General features: G+C 54.9%; 1 protein-coding gene across 2 annotated transcripts in view; it reads left to right on the top strand.

Moving 5' to 3' along the window:
* The first annotated feature begins 1999 nt into the window (after positions 1 to 1999).
* Positions 2000 to 16303, top strand: part of PALM (paralemmin) — a 68941-nt gene continuing 54637 nt past the window's right edge. The window contains exon 1 of one of the 2 annotated variants that reach the window (XM_048830844.2): positions 2000 to 2292. In XM_048830844.2, the coding sequence (XP_048686801.2) occupies positions 2288 to 2292 (5 nt within the window). In that variant the 5' untranslated portion in view covers positions 2000 to 2287. The remainder of the gene's footprint in view (positions 2293 to 16303) is intronic. The other variant, XM_048830845.2, reaches the window with a different exon arrangement.

Consider the following 16303-nt stretch of genomic DNA (forward strand, 5'->3'; position numbering starts at 1 on the left):
TTGTATTCCATCTCCTTTCCTGTTTACCTCCATCTCTTTAATATTTTTTTCCTTTTATAATTTTGTCCCAAAGCCTTGGATACTACTGAGGTCAGACTAACAGGTTTGTAATTGCCTAATTTATTTTTTCCCCCTTTCTTAAATATAGGTCTGACATTAGCGATTCTCCAGTTATGTGGTGCTGCCTGCAAATAGGTAGATTTATTAAGAATCCCTACTACCGGACACGCAATCTCGTGCACCAGTTCTGCCAGTATTCTGGGAAGGAAATGATCTGCCCTGCCCTGATTGGAGTTCATTAAGTGCTTTAAGTTTTTCTTTCACCTCAGGAGGTCATTTCAATTTTTGTACACTCATTTCCATAAACTGTCCTGCCTTCATGCCTATGTTCCACGTTATCATCCTTTTTGAAAACCAAGGCAAAGTATTCATTTTAGTGTTGAGGCCATACCTAGATTATCTTTAATCTCCTTCCCATCCACACTGCGTAGGGCCCAACCTCAGCCTTCCTTATTCTCTTTATATTTCTATGACTAAAAAACCTCTTCTTATTTATTTTCATTTCATTGGCAAGCGCTAATTCAGCTTGGCTTCTAGCAATTCACATGTCATCCCTACATTTTCTAACTCCAAAATGTCACTTTCTTTGCTGATCAATCTTTTCTTCCATTCCCTACAGGCTCTCTGCTTACTCCTAATAACCTTTTTACTACGGTTCTTCATCCAGCTGGGTCTGGAGAATTTCCCTACCATTTTTGCCCCTCGTGTGGGATGCAAATTTCAGATCCTTTTTGTATAGTTGAAGAAATTCCAAAGCCTGCTCTACATTTCAGCCCTTGAGGTCTTCAGTAGCAGAGCAGGGAATAAACCCTCCATTTCTTGAGTCCCAGCCCAGTGTTCTGTCCACTAGGCCACACTGCTTCCCTTACTCATTGCAGGTGGCTTTATGGTCTAAGCATTTTTTTTTCAGTTGCCCATGGTTCACATCCCAAAAGGGTCAACTCCTCCCTCCTGTGGAATGGTTTTTTGGATGATTATTGGTATAATAGCTGCGCCTAGAGACCCAAACTGAGATCAGAGCCACGTTGTGCTAGGCCCTGATTATTATCCCTGTGTTCCACACAGAGAAGCTGAGGCCCAGAAAAGGGAAGAGCCTTCCTCAAGGCCATGCAGGGAAACTAGCAAGGTCAGAAATGCAGCCCAGCTCTTCTGAGCCCCAGGCCAGAGCTCAGCAGTGAAGAATATAACGTTCTGATGGTGACTTGCGGGAGAGCTGAGCTTTGCCCTATTTGCTTAACCAAAATTTCCCCTCACCCGCCCCCTGTGTTGTGCATGGTTTTGGCTACCTCACTGCCATCCCAGAGCTGGCTGCATTTCTGACTGTACGAATATGATGCAGCACGCTGGGTTCCTTCTCAGCTCCTGTTTCTCCACCCCAGAGCTGGCTGCATTTCTAGCACTGTCCAGATAGGGCTGGTAAAGCACGCTGGGGATGCAAGGAGCCCTGTACTTTCATTTCAGAACAACACCACCACATTTCCCAGGTGAGCTCAGAACGGCAGCTGTGGTCATTGTAAAGAAATCGAAATGCCCCAGTCCCTCCTTCCGTCCCCTCTCCCTGCAGCGGGTAAGACCGAGCAGGCTGGTTTTGCACCATGCTGAGTCAAGGCCGGACCTGCAGGCTGTCAAGTGAAGCTTGCTTAGGAATTTGGAGACACACGGATGTTAAGGAAATGGGATCGGGGAGGGGGGGGCGGGGGAGGCGGGGCGGGAAATAAGTCCTACTAGCTCGGTGAGTGCATCCCTGCCCCGGCAGGTTGCAGGATGCAGGGGAGCCAGGTCTGGGTTGGTGCTCACAAGCTGTCAGGCACTTGGAAGGGATGCAGCCTCCTTATTGAACATGTCCAGGCGCTGCTCAAGGTCTCCACTGAGCCTTATGTTCCTGGAGACTCTCCGAGCAGCGGCAGTGACAGGCGACGCCCAGCAGAAGGTGCTGTTAGGATGCTGGAGAAGGGGAAGGGGAGGGAAAAAAAAATCCCTTCACATCCCCAGCTCAGCCATCCACCGCCAGCCAGCCGCACTCAGGACAATAACACAGCTGTGGATGCTGAACGGCCACCAGCCGCTTGCCACCTCTCCCACAGCCTGCTGCCTGTGAGCGGAGAGACAGCAAGGGGGGGACTCGCCCAGGGCTGGCATTTGCCTTTCCCTCCAGAGCTTCGCCTGGATCCGCGCAGGGCTGCGAGCCAGAGGGTGAGGCAGCTGGGGGATTGCAGAGGCTGGGAAAATGGAGTAAGTACTGCTTTTCCCCCTGCTCCGGCCCCGGGCATGTGTTGGAGGCTATGGGGAGACCGGGTGCATCCAGCCATCTGTCTGTCTGTCTAGGTACTTATATAGCCTTCTGTTTATATAGCCTTATATAGCATCTCCCCTCCCCACTAAGCCAACCACCCTGTCCCCCCGCATCCATCCGTCAAAGCCTGCTGAGGTTGGATTCAGGGCTCATCTCCTGCTGATGATGCCCCGGCCTCTTCTCAGGAGCTGGCCTATCGGGGCTGGCTTCTCCCTCCACCTGGATACAACCTCCCCTTGCCCCTGCTGGTCCTGCCGGCCAAGGTGACAGCTTGGGCTCCACGAGGCCGGGGAGCCAGGGGGCTGCGTGCTGGGGGAGGTGGGGAGTGTGGCAGGATCTTCCTCTCTAACCACGGCCCTGGGCATTTGCGGGTTGGGGAGAAGGAGCGGGAGGGCCTGTCTGACGTGTTGCCACCGGTCGGCGTGATCACGGGTGGGTGGGGGTTGGCGCATGTGAGGGTGCAGATGCCCCCCCCCACCCTTGCCTGGATATTTGTGCAGTGACTCAGAAATCCGAGCGTGCTGTGCCTCTTCATAGACAGGGCCTCTGTGGTGTAGCGATGCTGACCTTATTGTTTGCATATGGATGCAGGGCCCGGAGAACCAGGCTCAGGATCAGGGCCGTGCTGAGTCGGGGGCTGGGCAATCCCATAGGAGATGTGGGTGCCTGCTGCAAAGAGCTTCGTGTTTAGAAAGACAACAGGTGGAGGGAGGGGGGAGAAGCAGCGAGATCAGGCAATGGAGGGACATGGCTCGGCGGCCCCGAATGGGCCTGGGAATTGTGTTTCCCCCGCAGGACTCCAGCAGCTTCGTCCCCTCAGAACCGCTGGCTCCAGGTGTAATCACCTGGGAGGGGACGCAGCGGGCTTGCCGCGGCTCGGTGCTCCAGGTAACCGGCCGGAGTGGCTGGTGCTGGTGTGTCTGTTCTAACTAGCACCCCCCTTCCCCTGCCTCAGCTGCTCAGGTCTCAGCCCTGGGCAGGACGAGCAACAGGGTTTCCTGTGGCAGTGGAGGATCAGTGCCCGGTCTGCCCCCTTCTGCCGTGGTTCACCGTCAGGCGCTGGCAGCCCTTGGCGAGCAGCGCCCAGCTCACCGGTGGAATTCCGCTGGGTTCCTGGCTCCTCCGGGGCGGCCCCTGCCTCAGCACTGGTGACTGACCATCTGGGAGCCAGATGCCAGGTGCTCAACAGGTCCCAGCCGTCTGCTTGCCGTTCGGGTGGCTCGCGCCGGGCCTGCAGCAAGAGGGGGTGTCCCGGGGCTTCCTCTGGCCACCCTCCCTCCGCTGTCAGCCTTTGATTCTTCCCTCGGAGCTATCAAAGGAACCGGGAGGCGGCTCATCTGGTCAGTGGCTGGTGGCGGGGGGGAAAGCTGGATCCTGGGGAGGCATTTGAGATGTATCTCTGAGGCCTGAACACAGATTCTCTGCAGGGGGAGGAGGCAGGAGAGCTGGCTGCATGGGGAGCCCCCAGCTACTCCATCCCAGCCTCTCCCAACAGGAGGCGCTGTGTGGCATGGGGTAGGAGCTCCCAGGTTCTCCACTCTCAGCCTCTGCTAGTAGGAGGCACTGTCAGGAGCAGGACAGGTTAATTAGCTGCCGGAGGCATTCCAAGCTACCCCAGTCTTGACACCTTCTACCAGGAGGCACCTCATGCAGTGGGGCAGGAGAACTAGCTATGGGGAGTTGGCAACATCCGCAGGGCCGCGGAGGTTCACTGCAGGGAGTGGGGTTCGAGCGCTGGATGGCAGGAGTTGATGGTGATTTTAGTCCCAGCCTCCTGGAGCAGGAGTTGCTGCAGGAAATGGCTGGAAGCCAGACTGGGCTGGGGGGAGTGTGTGGACAGACTGTAAACTCTGATACCCATGGATTCCTCAGATCCCAGCCATGCCCGGGCTGAGAATGTCCTGGGAGCATTTCCACGGCCCAAGATCTTGGCGCCAGGCCATAAGCACCTGCAGCTCAGTTGGCTTTAATGCCTGTTAACATGAGAGCCCCCTGTTCCAGCTGGCAGAGGAGCATCAGCCTGCTGAGTAGCCAATGGGCTAGAAGCCCCTGTTTTTGAGGGTTGCTGTGGGCTGGATACCTGGCCATAGGAGGCCTCGGCAAATCCAAGCTTGATGCTTTGGGAAAACTCCTTGGCATGTCTAAAGTGGTTTCTCTTTCAGCAAGAAAAACTAGCACGTAGGCTGCAAAACCCCACCATTGCAGACAGCACCCGTGGTAGGAGGGAGCATTGTCTAGTGGGCTGGATAGCAGGCTCAGAACCAGGATTCCTGGGTTCAATTCCCAGCTTGGGTCGGGGAGTGGGGTCTAGTGATTAGAGCAAGGGGCCTGAAATTAGGACTACTGGGTTCTATTTACAGCTTGGGAAGGGCTGTAGGGTCCAGTGGTTAGAACAGGAGACTGGGAACCAACCAGGGCTTCTGGGGCTAAGTTTCTGCCTCAGTTTCCCCACCTGTAAAATGAGGCTAATACAGTCCAGCCTTGTGGCACAGCTATGTAGATTAAGTCAGTAATATTTGTAAAGGGCTGTGAGATCCTGTGATGCTAGAGAAGGATGACAGGGATTAGAATCATAGAACTGGAAGGGATGTCGAGAGGTCATCTAGTCCGGTCCCCTGCACTCAAGGCAGGACTAAGTATTATCTAGACCATCCCTGACAGGTGTTTGTCCAACCTGCTCTTAAAAGTCTCCAATGATGGAGATTCCACAACCTCCGTAGGCAATTTATTCCAGTGCTTAACCACTCTGACAGGAAGTTTTTCCTAATGTCCAACCTAAACCACCCTTGCTGCAAATTAAGCCCATTGCTTCTTGTCCTATCCTCAGAGGATAAGAAGAACCATTTTTCTCCCTCCTCCTTGTAACAACCTTTTATGTACTTGAAAACTGTTCTCATGTCCCCTCTCAGTCTTCTCTTCTCCAGACTAAACAAACCCAGTTTTTTCAATCTTCCCTCATAGGTCATGTTTTCTAGACCTTTAATCATTTGTGTTGCTCTTCTCTGGACTTTCTCCAATTTGTCCACATCTTTCCTGAAACATGGCGCTCTGAACTGGACACGATACTCCAGTTGAGGCCTAATCAGCACGAAGTAGAGCGGAAGAATTACTTCTCGTGTCTTGTTTACAACACTCCAGCTAATACAGCCCAGAATGATGTTTGCTTTTTTAGCAACAGCGTTACCCTGTTGACTCATATTTAGCTTGTAATCCACTATGACCCCCAGATCCCTTTCCGCGGTACTCCTTCCTAGGCAGTCATTTCCCATTTTGTATGTGTGCAACTGATTGTTCCTTCCTAAATGGAGTCCTCTGGAGTACTTTCCTTCCTACGTGGAGTACTTTGCATTATTCAGATTAAATTATTATTAAAGCCAACTGGCTGACTTAGTTGGGTCTTGAGAGTCAACTCGTGGATGATACGCCTGGGTGTATGGAGGACGCTCCTCCAGGCATTATCTGCACACACAGGTGTTGATGCATGCCTACACTCAGAGAGACCGGGCCTGACCTCACACCACTGTAACTGTGTCATTGACAGGGGAGTTGCTTCTGGTTTGCATTGCTGTGTGTGAGAGGGGAATCGGGCCTGCGGCAGGAAGGGAGAAATTGCCCTGCTTTTCCTGAGGCAGGAAGGATGGTGGAGTGATTAGTTCCCTGTCTGGGGATATGGGAGAGCCGAGCTCATTGCCCAGCTCTGCCACAGGCATATTGGGTGACCGTGGGCAAGTCTCTTAGCCTCTCTGTGACTCAGTTCCCCAGCTGTACAACTGGGGCAGTAGCTTCGCTCAACCCCCCAGTGGTGCTGTGAGCATAAATATACTGTGGACTGTGAGGGGCTCAGATACTCTGATGACAGGGGTCATGCAAGTGCGTTGATAGATGTTTCCACGTGGGGATGGCTGCCTCTGCAGGTAGATTATAAATGTACCAGCTTCTAGTATCTGAGAGGGAAAGTTACAAGTGGCTGTCTGGAGCTTAGTCTGGCCTTCCTGGGAGCAGGAAAGAGCAGTGGTAACTCCCACCACCCGGTTATCAGCAGGGCTTGAACCTAGAACCCAGAGCCCAGACCTCTACCACATGAGCTAAACGTTAACCTCTCTCTCTTGGCTGGTAGCAATAGCAGGCTCTTATCCTCTGTGTAGGGGATGTATACTTTGCAAGTATGTTATACAGGCATTCGGCTGCTCTCTCTGCTTCTGCCGTTATCCCCAGCGCCCTCCTCTGACAACAGATGCTAGCAGGCTTGAGCCTACTGGAAGTCAGGGGCAAAGCACCCATTGAAGCTAAGAGGAGCACAATCAGCACAGCAATGAGACCTATGTTAGGATGCTCCTGCTTCCTCTCTTGCCCCGGGCTGAGTGCCAGCAGAATTCACATCAGATGCCATGTCTTCCCCATCACTTGGTCTCTAATGGGATCTATTTTGCTTTTCATATTGTGGGGGCCAACGGACTGCCCTGGCCCATCGGGTACCTGATGCGCCTTCTAAAAACCTGCACAAACTTTAGGCCAAATCTGGAAGTTCTCAACTTTGCAAAACTGCAACTGACTCCAGAGAGAGCCGGGACTTGCGTAGAAATGGAGTCAGCGCTCCTGAACTGACCCACTGCAATGAAAATAGCCTGGTTGGGGTCATTTAAATTCCTAGTCAGTTTCGCTCTCTGGCTGTCCTACCCTAATACAGCATTACAATGTGTGAGCTACAGAGCGTACAGGGGGATGTGTTTGCGGGGGTTGTTTGTCACTTGTGGTCTCTGGATTTATTTATTTTTAATTTGATGGGAATGTTTTCTGGTCTTTTTAAAAAGCAAAACCAAACCTAAATTTGAGGTGACGCAATTCCCACTTCCCCACCGGGCACACACTCGAAAGGGCATGGAGACGCCCGTTTCTAAGTATTGTGCCACTTTACAGGTGGATTCACTGAAAAGCAAAGTTCCGCAAAGCACAGTGGTTTGGGGCGAGGTTTTGGGCAAAGCCTTTTTTTGGCTCAGAGCCACATGAGGTTTGAGCCCCGCTTCAGCCTGAGGTTCATTCTGAGTTTGAGTAAACCCCAAAACTTGCAGGCAGGTTCCTTTGATGCCTCCATGTTCCATCTGGCTTTGCCACAAAGCTGCATAGACCCAGCCTCCCCACTGTTCCTCACAATCAGGCCCAGTCTTGTTTCTCGAACCGTGGAGCACTTGGTCTTGGAGCCCCAACGCAAGGAAGCACTTAAGCATTGAAGTCAGTGACATTTAGAATCGTCAAATGTTGGGCTGGAAGGGACCTTCCCATGTGGATCATCAAGAGGTCACCAAGGCCAGTCCCCTGCGCCGAATCGAGAGCAGGTAAAGCTAGACCATCCCTGACTGGGGTTCCTCCAACCTGTTCTTAAAAGCCTCCAGTGACGGGGATTTCAGCCTCCCTTGGAAGCCTGGTCCAGAGCTTAGCTATCCTCAAAGTTAGAAAGGTTTTCCTCCTATCAATCCTAAATCTCCCCAGCTGCAGAGTAAGCCCATTACTTCTCCATCCTACCTTCAGTGGACATGGAGAGCAATTGACCCCGGCCCTCTTTAGAACAGCCCCTGACAGATTGGAGGACTATTCTCAGGTCCCCACTCAGTCTTCTTGTCTCAAGACTAAACACGCCCAGTTTTGTTACCTTTCCAGCAGAAGCCTAAAATTAAGCACGTCCTTAAGGGCTTTTTCCTGAATTTGGGGTCTGGATTTGTAGCTGGGGCCTGGGGTTATTCTGGGGACTTTTAGAAGGAAGGTTTCATGCCAGCTTTGTAAAGCCATGGCAGTTGTTTGGGATTTGGGTCCTAGTTTATTTGAACCACAGGGAGGGGTTGGTTAAAATTTTCCATCACTCACTCAAAGGCCTGGAGAGCGCTTCTCAATGCTATTTTTTTCTTTCCTCCTCATGGCACCATTTGTGCTGTTAAGTAAATGGAGATTTTATTTTTCCCCCTCTAACTGCTCTGATTTGTCCCCTGCTCCGCCTTTCTGACCTCATCTGCACCGATGCGTCTCGTTAGAATCATATTCCCTGCGCCTTCTCCACTGGTGACTCCAGAGAAGAGAGTCATTTTTTAATATGGGGGAGAGGGGTGCGATTTTTGACGTTGAAGGCTTGGAAACTATGCAGGGAGGTTGTGGTTTTTCAATGGAGTCTAGAGTCTCCTGCACCAGGATCGTCCATTGGATCCACATGGACAAGCCTCTACTGAAGTCAGGGGAGCAATGAACCTCTGGAGAGGTTGTGACCTCTAGCGGGGTCCCCATTTCATGACCCAGTCCTGCTGAGACACAGACAGACAGGTGTAGGAGTTATGCCGAGGACGGATGTGACAACTGGATGGATGGCTTCCCCCCCCCGGCACATAAGTGGTGGATGGAGGAGGAACTGTGAGAGCTGGATGGGGATCCAGAGCCTGGGCAGAACAGCAGGAGATGGGCCAGCCGTGAATTGTGTTCAGAGCCCCAGAGGGAGGGGGCCCAGCGGGCAGATCAGCACTTCCTGGCACAGCCCCTGCCTGCCGCTGAACAGAGCCGGTGGCGTATTTTGCATTTCACTCATTTCCAGCCTGTTTTTATTTGAATGTCACATTTGGCGGGTTATTTATTTAATTCATTAACTCAGGTTTTAAGAAGCTGAGTGAAACTGACACTGTCCATCTGAGAGGGACTGATCTGACGGCGGGTCCCAGAGTCTGAGGATTTGGGTTCTCGGGGGGTGGGGGTGGGGAGGGTTGATCCCATCTCCTAACCGGAAATCTTGATCAAGCTAAAGGCTCAACACTGGGGGTTGCTGTGTTTGTATTACAGTAACACCTAGACCTCACCACCCAGATCAGACCAGGGCCTTTGTCATGCCAGGCATTGTACATACTGTGGGAGTCAGTCCCTGCCCCCCAGGGTTTACAGGACTCAACCGACAAAGGGTGGGAGGCGAAAGGCAGGCAGAGGAGCTAGGGTGCCTCACCCCAGGTCACGTAGCAGCAGGGGCACATTTAGGAATAGAACCTGGTTCTCCAGATTCCCAGCCCAGTGCTCTGGCCCTTAGACCACACGGCCTCTCCAGGCGCTAGCTTTGGATAACTGGCTAGGAGTTTGGACCCAAGCTGCTTCCAGGGGAAGCTGTAAACCCCCCGCCACGGACAAGTCCCTGTCCCTCCAGTTGGACGTTTCTCCCTCGCCCTGGGAAGTGCGAGGTTGTGGCTCAAGGCATCAGACGGCTCACGGAAGGTTCAGAGTTCATATGCTCACCCGGGAGACGGCATGTTTCTCTGAAGCGGAGCAGCCCAAACCTCAAAGAGCTCGAAGGAGCGGAGGCCCTCTTGGGAAAAGGCTGGCACTGCTCCTTCTGGGCCTGGCAGGGAGTAGCCGTCTGGGGGATGGATCTGTGTGGTCGAACTCACCGGATCTAAACTTCGTCAGGGAGTCCCGAGCTGGGCGGTTTTGATCTGGCTCCATCTCTGTTGGCTGCAGGGCCAGCCAGAAGCAAGAGCTGCCGTGGGTGCAGGGATCTGAGCTTTCTGGAACCCGGGGTTTTGTCTGAGCTGGAGCTAACCAAGAAGTGAAGCAATACTAGGGAAAGGAACTGCAGGGAAACAGCCCACTGTGGCCTCCGGTTGTGGGGGAGGGGTTCATTTTCAGAGTTTATCCTAGTTAAAGCTAGCGTAAAAATTGGAAGACGTATGAAACCTCATGCTTCAGGGCATAAGCCAATCTCTAAATACTAGGGATCAGGAAGTTTATTGCTCCTTCCTCTGTAGCAGTGGGCATTGGCCCCTGTAGGGACTAGACGGGCCGTGATTCTGATCCCGTCTGGCCATCCCCATGTTCAGAAGAGCTGAAATTCCAGTGGAAGTCACGAGGAGCTCATCACGTCTAATTACACCCAGGTGTCTCTGGTTGGGTTCCCCAACAATAAGACGCTCTGCCAAAAATCAGCACCCATCTTGGTCTTAAACTCAGGCAAGGCTACCTCGCTCCAAGGATCCATCCCCGCTGCCATGCCAGGGTGGGATTGCACCGTGTGTAGACATACCCACAGCAGCACAGACTGTGCGAGCCCACCCAGATCCCTTCCTGATTACTTCCCTGGCTAGCCCATACTGCCTCAGCTTCACTGCTCCAGGACCCAAGTTAGCGAGATTGAAGCTGGCTCAGGGGTGTATACCTGCATGCACTCACACTCTGTGCTACCCCAAGGTACACACCTCATTCCCATTACCACAGCACCAAAGCTCCTCTCCTGGGAGGTGGGGCAGGGAAATTATCCCCATTGTACAGATGGGAAACTGAGGCATGGAGCAGCTAAGTGACTTGTCTGAGGTCACACGAGCTGGGCCAGAGCAGGAATCTGAACTCAGGTCTCCTGTCTCCGAGGCAAGCACCCTACATTGGGCCCTCCTTAATCTCCATGTCTGGAGTTCTTGAATGAGGTGGTGACAGGGTTAAGAGCTCGCAGCTGCAGTTCGTCTCATCCATAAACACCATGGGTGTTTCTAGGCAGGGCCTCGCCTGAGCGGGGCTTCTCTTACCAGAGAGGAGCTGGAAACCACTGTGTCTCAAGGCCCTTGAAACCATTGGGAAATAGCTGTAATTTCCCAGTCAAACTGGCTCCCAGAGCGTCTGGCATCAAATATTCAAAGACTCCATTTTCTCCTGGCACGCCCAGCCCATGTCTGAGCTGGAGAATCCATCAGGCAACTCTGCTCTGCTCTAATGCATCCTGCACTTTCAGGATCCTGGGGCCGTCTCCTCTCCCTCCCCAGCTTCTCACCCCCCCTCCCCCCCGAAAGGCAGGTGCTTGGGGATCAGGGATGCTGAGCCCTTCTAGGTTGTGGTAAAGGGAAGGGAAAGCAGCGAACCAGTGAATAGCGGGAGCAGCTGATGGGAGAGGAAGGAGGGAGGTAAGCTGCATTTCAGTAGCATCCTTCATCCCCAGGTGTCTATATAAATAATTGCCACTGGGATGCAGCCAGCTCTGGGGCAGAGGGCAGACAGCACAGAATGCACCCCATTTCACACGGCGCTCAAATGGCTTTGGTACCAGGCTCATTAGTGTCCATGCAGAGTGGACCGAGTTGTGGTTTCTCACTGTCAGGACCCAGCTGAGGAGGGGCTGAGTTGACCCTGCTGGGCTTTGAACCCCCAGAGTCTCGCTGCAGAGCTGATGCTGTGAGCACTAAGGGCCACATTTCCTGGGTGCTCAGCTTGCCAGACTTTCGGATGAGCTCAGCTCCCAGTTAGGCCCAGCTTTGGGATTTTCAAAGGACCCAAGGGAGTTAGGCACTCGCCTCCCGCCATCCTGGGTGAACTGCACTGAGATTTGGGTGCCTCGTTCCCTGAGGCTCCACTGAAAATCTGATCCTGGATTTTCCAAAGAGCTCAGGACCGGGCTAGCCCCCCACTCGTGAATGTCTGGCCCAGAGGTGTGTGAGCAGCGGAGGCAGGGAACAAAGGAAGGAAAGCAGCAAACAGATCAGAGACCCCTATTGCCAACGCAGGGTCTCATGGCGGGGTTATTGATTAGATGTTTCCGCTACAGGAATTTGTCCAGACTCCAGCAAGAGGAGCTGTTCTGGGCCCCGTCGGTAGCAGTGCTGGATTCTGCATGCATAAGCCCCCTGCTGTCCTGTTTAGCTACTTATATGGTCCCCATCACCGTGGTATGTGAGCCCCTTGCAGTTGTTACCAGATTGATGTTCATAGCGCCCCTGTCGGGCAAAGTGGTCCAATTGTCCCCAGTGTACAGATGGGGGGTGTGGGCCCAGAGAGGCTAAGGGACTTACCCAAGGTCAGACAGAGAGCGGGTAAGTGTCTCCCATGGTGTAGGCTAGTGCCCCAAAGAACTGGCCCATCCTCCTGCTCCAGCCCCAATGGGTTGGCCGAACGCCAGACTGGCCTGTCTCTTATCCTCCAGTGGGTTTGACCCTTGGGGAGTCATTTCGCTGCATGCCATAAAACGATGCTGGATTTCCGAATGTGACGGGACAGGAGTGATCACCAGCTATGGCATGATCCTGGGCATAGGCCACATGAAGGGCCACGGGCACGGGATGGGTGCGGGATATGGTGTGATGCTGGGCACACGTGACAGGGCCACGGGGATGGGGTGGGCGCTGGATACAGTGTGATGCTGGGCACACGTGAAAGAGCCACGGGGACGGGGTGGGCGCTGGATACGGTGTGATGCTGGGCACACGTGACAGAGCCACGGGCACGGGGTGGGTGCGGGATATGGTGCGATGCTGGGCACACATGACAGGGCCACGGCCACGGGGTGGGTGCAGGATACGGTGCGATGCTGGGCACACATGACAGGGCCACGGGGACGGGGTGGGCGCTGGATACGGTGTGATGCTGGGAACACGTGAAAGAGCCACGGGGACGGGGTGGGCGCTGGATACGGTGTGATGCTGGGCACACATGAAAGAGCCACGGGGACGGGCTGGGCGCTGGATACGGTGCGATGCTGGGCACACGTGACAGGGCCATGGGGACGGGGTGGGCGCTGGATACGGTGCGATGCTGGGCACATGTGACAGGGCCACGGGGACGGGGTGGGCGCTGGATACTGTGCGATGCTGGGCACACGTGACAGGGCCACGGGGACGGGGTGGGCGCTGGATACGGTGCGATGCTGGGCACACGTGACAGGGCCACGGGGACAGGGTGGGCGCTGGATACGGTGCGATGCTGGGCACACGTGACAGGGCCACGGGGACGGGGTGGGCGCTGGATACGGTGCGATGCTGGGCACACGTGACAGGGCCACGGGGACGGGGTGGGCGCGGGATACGGTGCGATGCTGGGCACACGTGACAGGGCCACGGGGACGGGGTGGGCGCTGGATACGGTGCGATGCTGGGCACACGTGACAGGGCCACGGGGACGGGGTGGGCGCTGGATACGGTGCGATGCTGGGCACACGTGACAGGGCCACGGGGACGGCAGAAGTTTGAGAATCTCTGCATGGGGCCTGCACGTTGGGGTGGGACAATCCTTTATTTTGACTGTGACAAACTGGGCAGCGCTAACTCTCCCAGTGCCCCGGGCATGCTTAGCCCAGTGTTACAGCACCAGAGACCGGGGTGACCAGTTCCTCTATGCAGGACGGTTGGTGGATGACAAACAGGGCCTATAAATGAGAGACGGGGCACTAAGTATTGGGGCAGGGAGGTGTCGGAGCTGGGGCTTCAGCTCATCACCACGATACGGCGCCTGCCGTGACATCGCGCTGAGGATCTGAGCTATTGTCAGCCTCGGGGAGGGGCAGGGCATTGGTCAGGGCCCACTGCGGGGGCAGCGTCTCTGGGATGTGTCGCCTCTGTGTCCCAGTGGCTTTTTCATCCGCTGCCTGTCCCGGAGTCTTCATCCCAACCAGCTGCCCCTGCCCCTGCTTAGCTCTTCCAGGGCTCCCGGCTGGCGGGGACCCAGTGGGGGCAATGCAGCTTCAAGCCACATTAACTCACAATGGGACTTCTGCATGGAGTCATCCACGGCCAATGGTGCCCCGGAGAGAGGTGCATGGTTGGGAACCCTTCTGAGGCCCACAAAAGGAGCTTCTACGGGGTGCCAGGATGGGGACAGTGCTGAGGATCCGATTCCATCTCCCCCCCCCTCCCCCCCCGAGACAGATCCATGCCACCTGAGTCCCGTCTGTCCGCTGGAGCAGAGGGAGCAATGCTGTCCACTGTTCCCCCTGCGATCCATTCTTCCGGGGCCCCAGCATGCTCCTGGGAACTAGTCCGGCTCCCCCCTTCATTTCTTCAGGATTTTAACCCCCCTGCCACCCTGGAGACCTGTCTGTTCCATGGCCCCCATCACTGCTGCAGGCAGCCCCCAGTGGAGCAAAGGAAGCTGTGGAAAACCTTGGCTCCAGGCCCATGTTATCTGCACTCTTGGGAGTTGGGGTTTGGGAGGAACCGGTCCTCTCTTGACCCCTCTCCGGGACCTCTCCTCTCGCCTGGCCCTGCTGATTGTTGATTTGTTTGCTTTTGTTGTTGATTATTGTCAATTACTCACCTCTCCACACGGGTGGCCCCCTCTCCCCCCCACCCCCCTGCTCAGCTGTGGATCAAAGGCACTGAATGGAAGCAGTGCTAATCACCAGCTCCTCAAGGTGGATTTTATAGACCGCTCTGCAGACAGACCCGTTATGGTGTTGAAAAGCAACTGCGGTTTGCTCCACCCCAGCAGCAAAAGCGGGTTTAGCTCTCGGCAGAGTTAGAGGGCATGGGGCCAGATCCTCAGCTGGTGAAAGTCGGGGTAGCTGTATCCCCTTCCATTTTGCTATTCTGATTTACCCTAGCTGAGGATCTGGTCTATTGCACTTAAACCATCAGCTGCTGCCCGGACCCACCTACACTAGGGCTTGCAACCTTGCAAATACCCATGGAGCCAAACCGGTATTCGCAAGAATGGGGGCTTTTGGCAAAGTTTCCCTTTGTGGGACCACAACTGGCCACCAGCCCCTTCCTGCCTGCCCCTGGGTACAGACAGCAATTGGTTGGGGCAGGGCTGGAATGCGGGGAAAGGGAGCCGGGCGAGAAACTTGAAACAGCTCTTTGCACATTTGGACGCTATAAAGGGAAAAACCAGAGGAAGGCAAATAAACATTATTGTTCCATGTCACGGGGAACGAGACAAAAGGTCATCGATTTTCCTTCTGAGCGTGGAAAAAAGGCATGGTCAGCATGGGTGAGAACGCCGGGCCAGTGCACTCTGTGTGTGTGTGTGTGTGTGTGTTTTTGTTTGTGTGAGAAAGGAAAGCCTGTGGCCTGTGTGTTTGTGTCTGCACATGCAGCAGGAGACTGACTGCGGGGGTGTGAAAGAAGGGGGATGGGATGATGTGGGCTGGAGAGGCAGGTGAAACTTGGGGGGCGGGGGGGGGCGGGACACCGGGTGAGATTGTGGGGCTGAGGCTGCATGGACGGATGTGGATGAGACTGGGTGTGTGGGGTCTCCAGCAGGTGAGCCCGTGTGTGTACCAGGCTCAGTGGGGAGACAGAGGGGTGGGTGACACTGTGGGGTGTGAGTGTAGGAGCTGGGGGGGACGTAGGGTGTACACACGCCCTGTCCCCTGTAGCACAGCCCGGCAGTTCCCGGGCAGGCGGCTGGCTGGAGCTGTGCCCTGGGCACCTCTGGGTATATTTGTTTCCGTAGCAGATCCATCACTCAGCCGCAGATCCACCTGCCTCCCCTTCTGCGCATCAGCCGGGTCCCTTGGTGCCTGGTTAAGCTCCGTTACCATGACGACGTTGCCAGGGCACCCGCCTCCCAGTGGTGTAAGCTATAAATCACCAGTAAGTGGCTTCCTAATGGGGAGAACCAGAACCACGGAGGCCCCCCCCACAATCTGCTCCAGTGGGGCTGGGGGACCAATACCAGCCCTGGCCCAGATTCCAGGCCTATCAGAGGGGCTGAGATGTGTGGGGAGAGAGCCCGGTCCTGGAGCCCTAAGGTGATTAGTGATTTGCGCAGTCGTTTCCCTCCTCTCTTCCCCCAGCTCCGATTTGCCATCGATAAAACATCAGGAATGGGGCTCTCCCTGCAGGGGAGCAATGGCAGGGGAGTGGGGGGGCAGCACAGGGACCGGCTGCCGAGACAGACCCATGCTCCCCCATGCACCTGAGCCAGCTCCAGACGGTGCCTTCTGTTGTCCTCCTCTTCCCTAGCTACCTCCCCTTCCTGCTCAGATGCCTCTCTCCTTCCTAGGCTCCCCACACCCTTCCCTTCTCCTTCTCCAGCACCCCCTCTCCCTTACCTCCTTTCCAGACTCTTCCCCCATCCACCGCTTCCCCACCTGCCCTCTCCTCTCTTTCACAATCCTGCCCCATCCCCTCTCCTCCTGCTGCTTCTGCCCCAAGATAGAAAATTGCCCCAGGAATCGCATCAAATAGCGTGTCCATGGGGGATGCCCTTAGCTACAGACATGTCGTCCCCATCGCC

Source organism: Caretta caretta, chromosome 25, assembly GCF_965140235.1.
Source record: "Caretta caretta isolate rCarCar2 chromosome 25, rCarCar1.hap1, whole genome shotgun sequence".
In the NCBI taxonomy this organism is placed as follows: domain Eukaryota; kingdom Metazoa; phylum Chordata; order Testudines; family Cheloniidae; genus Caretta; species Caretta caretta.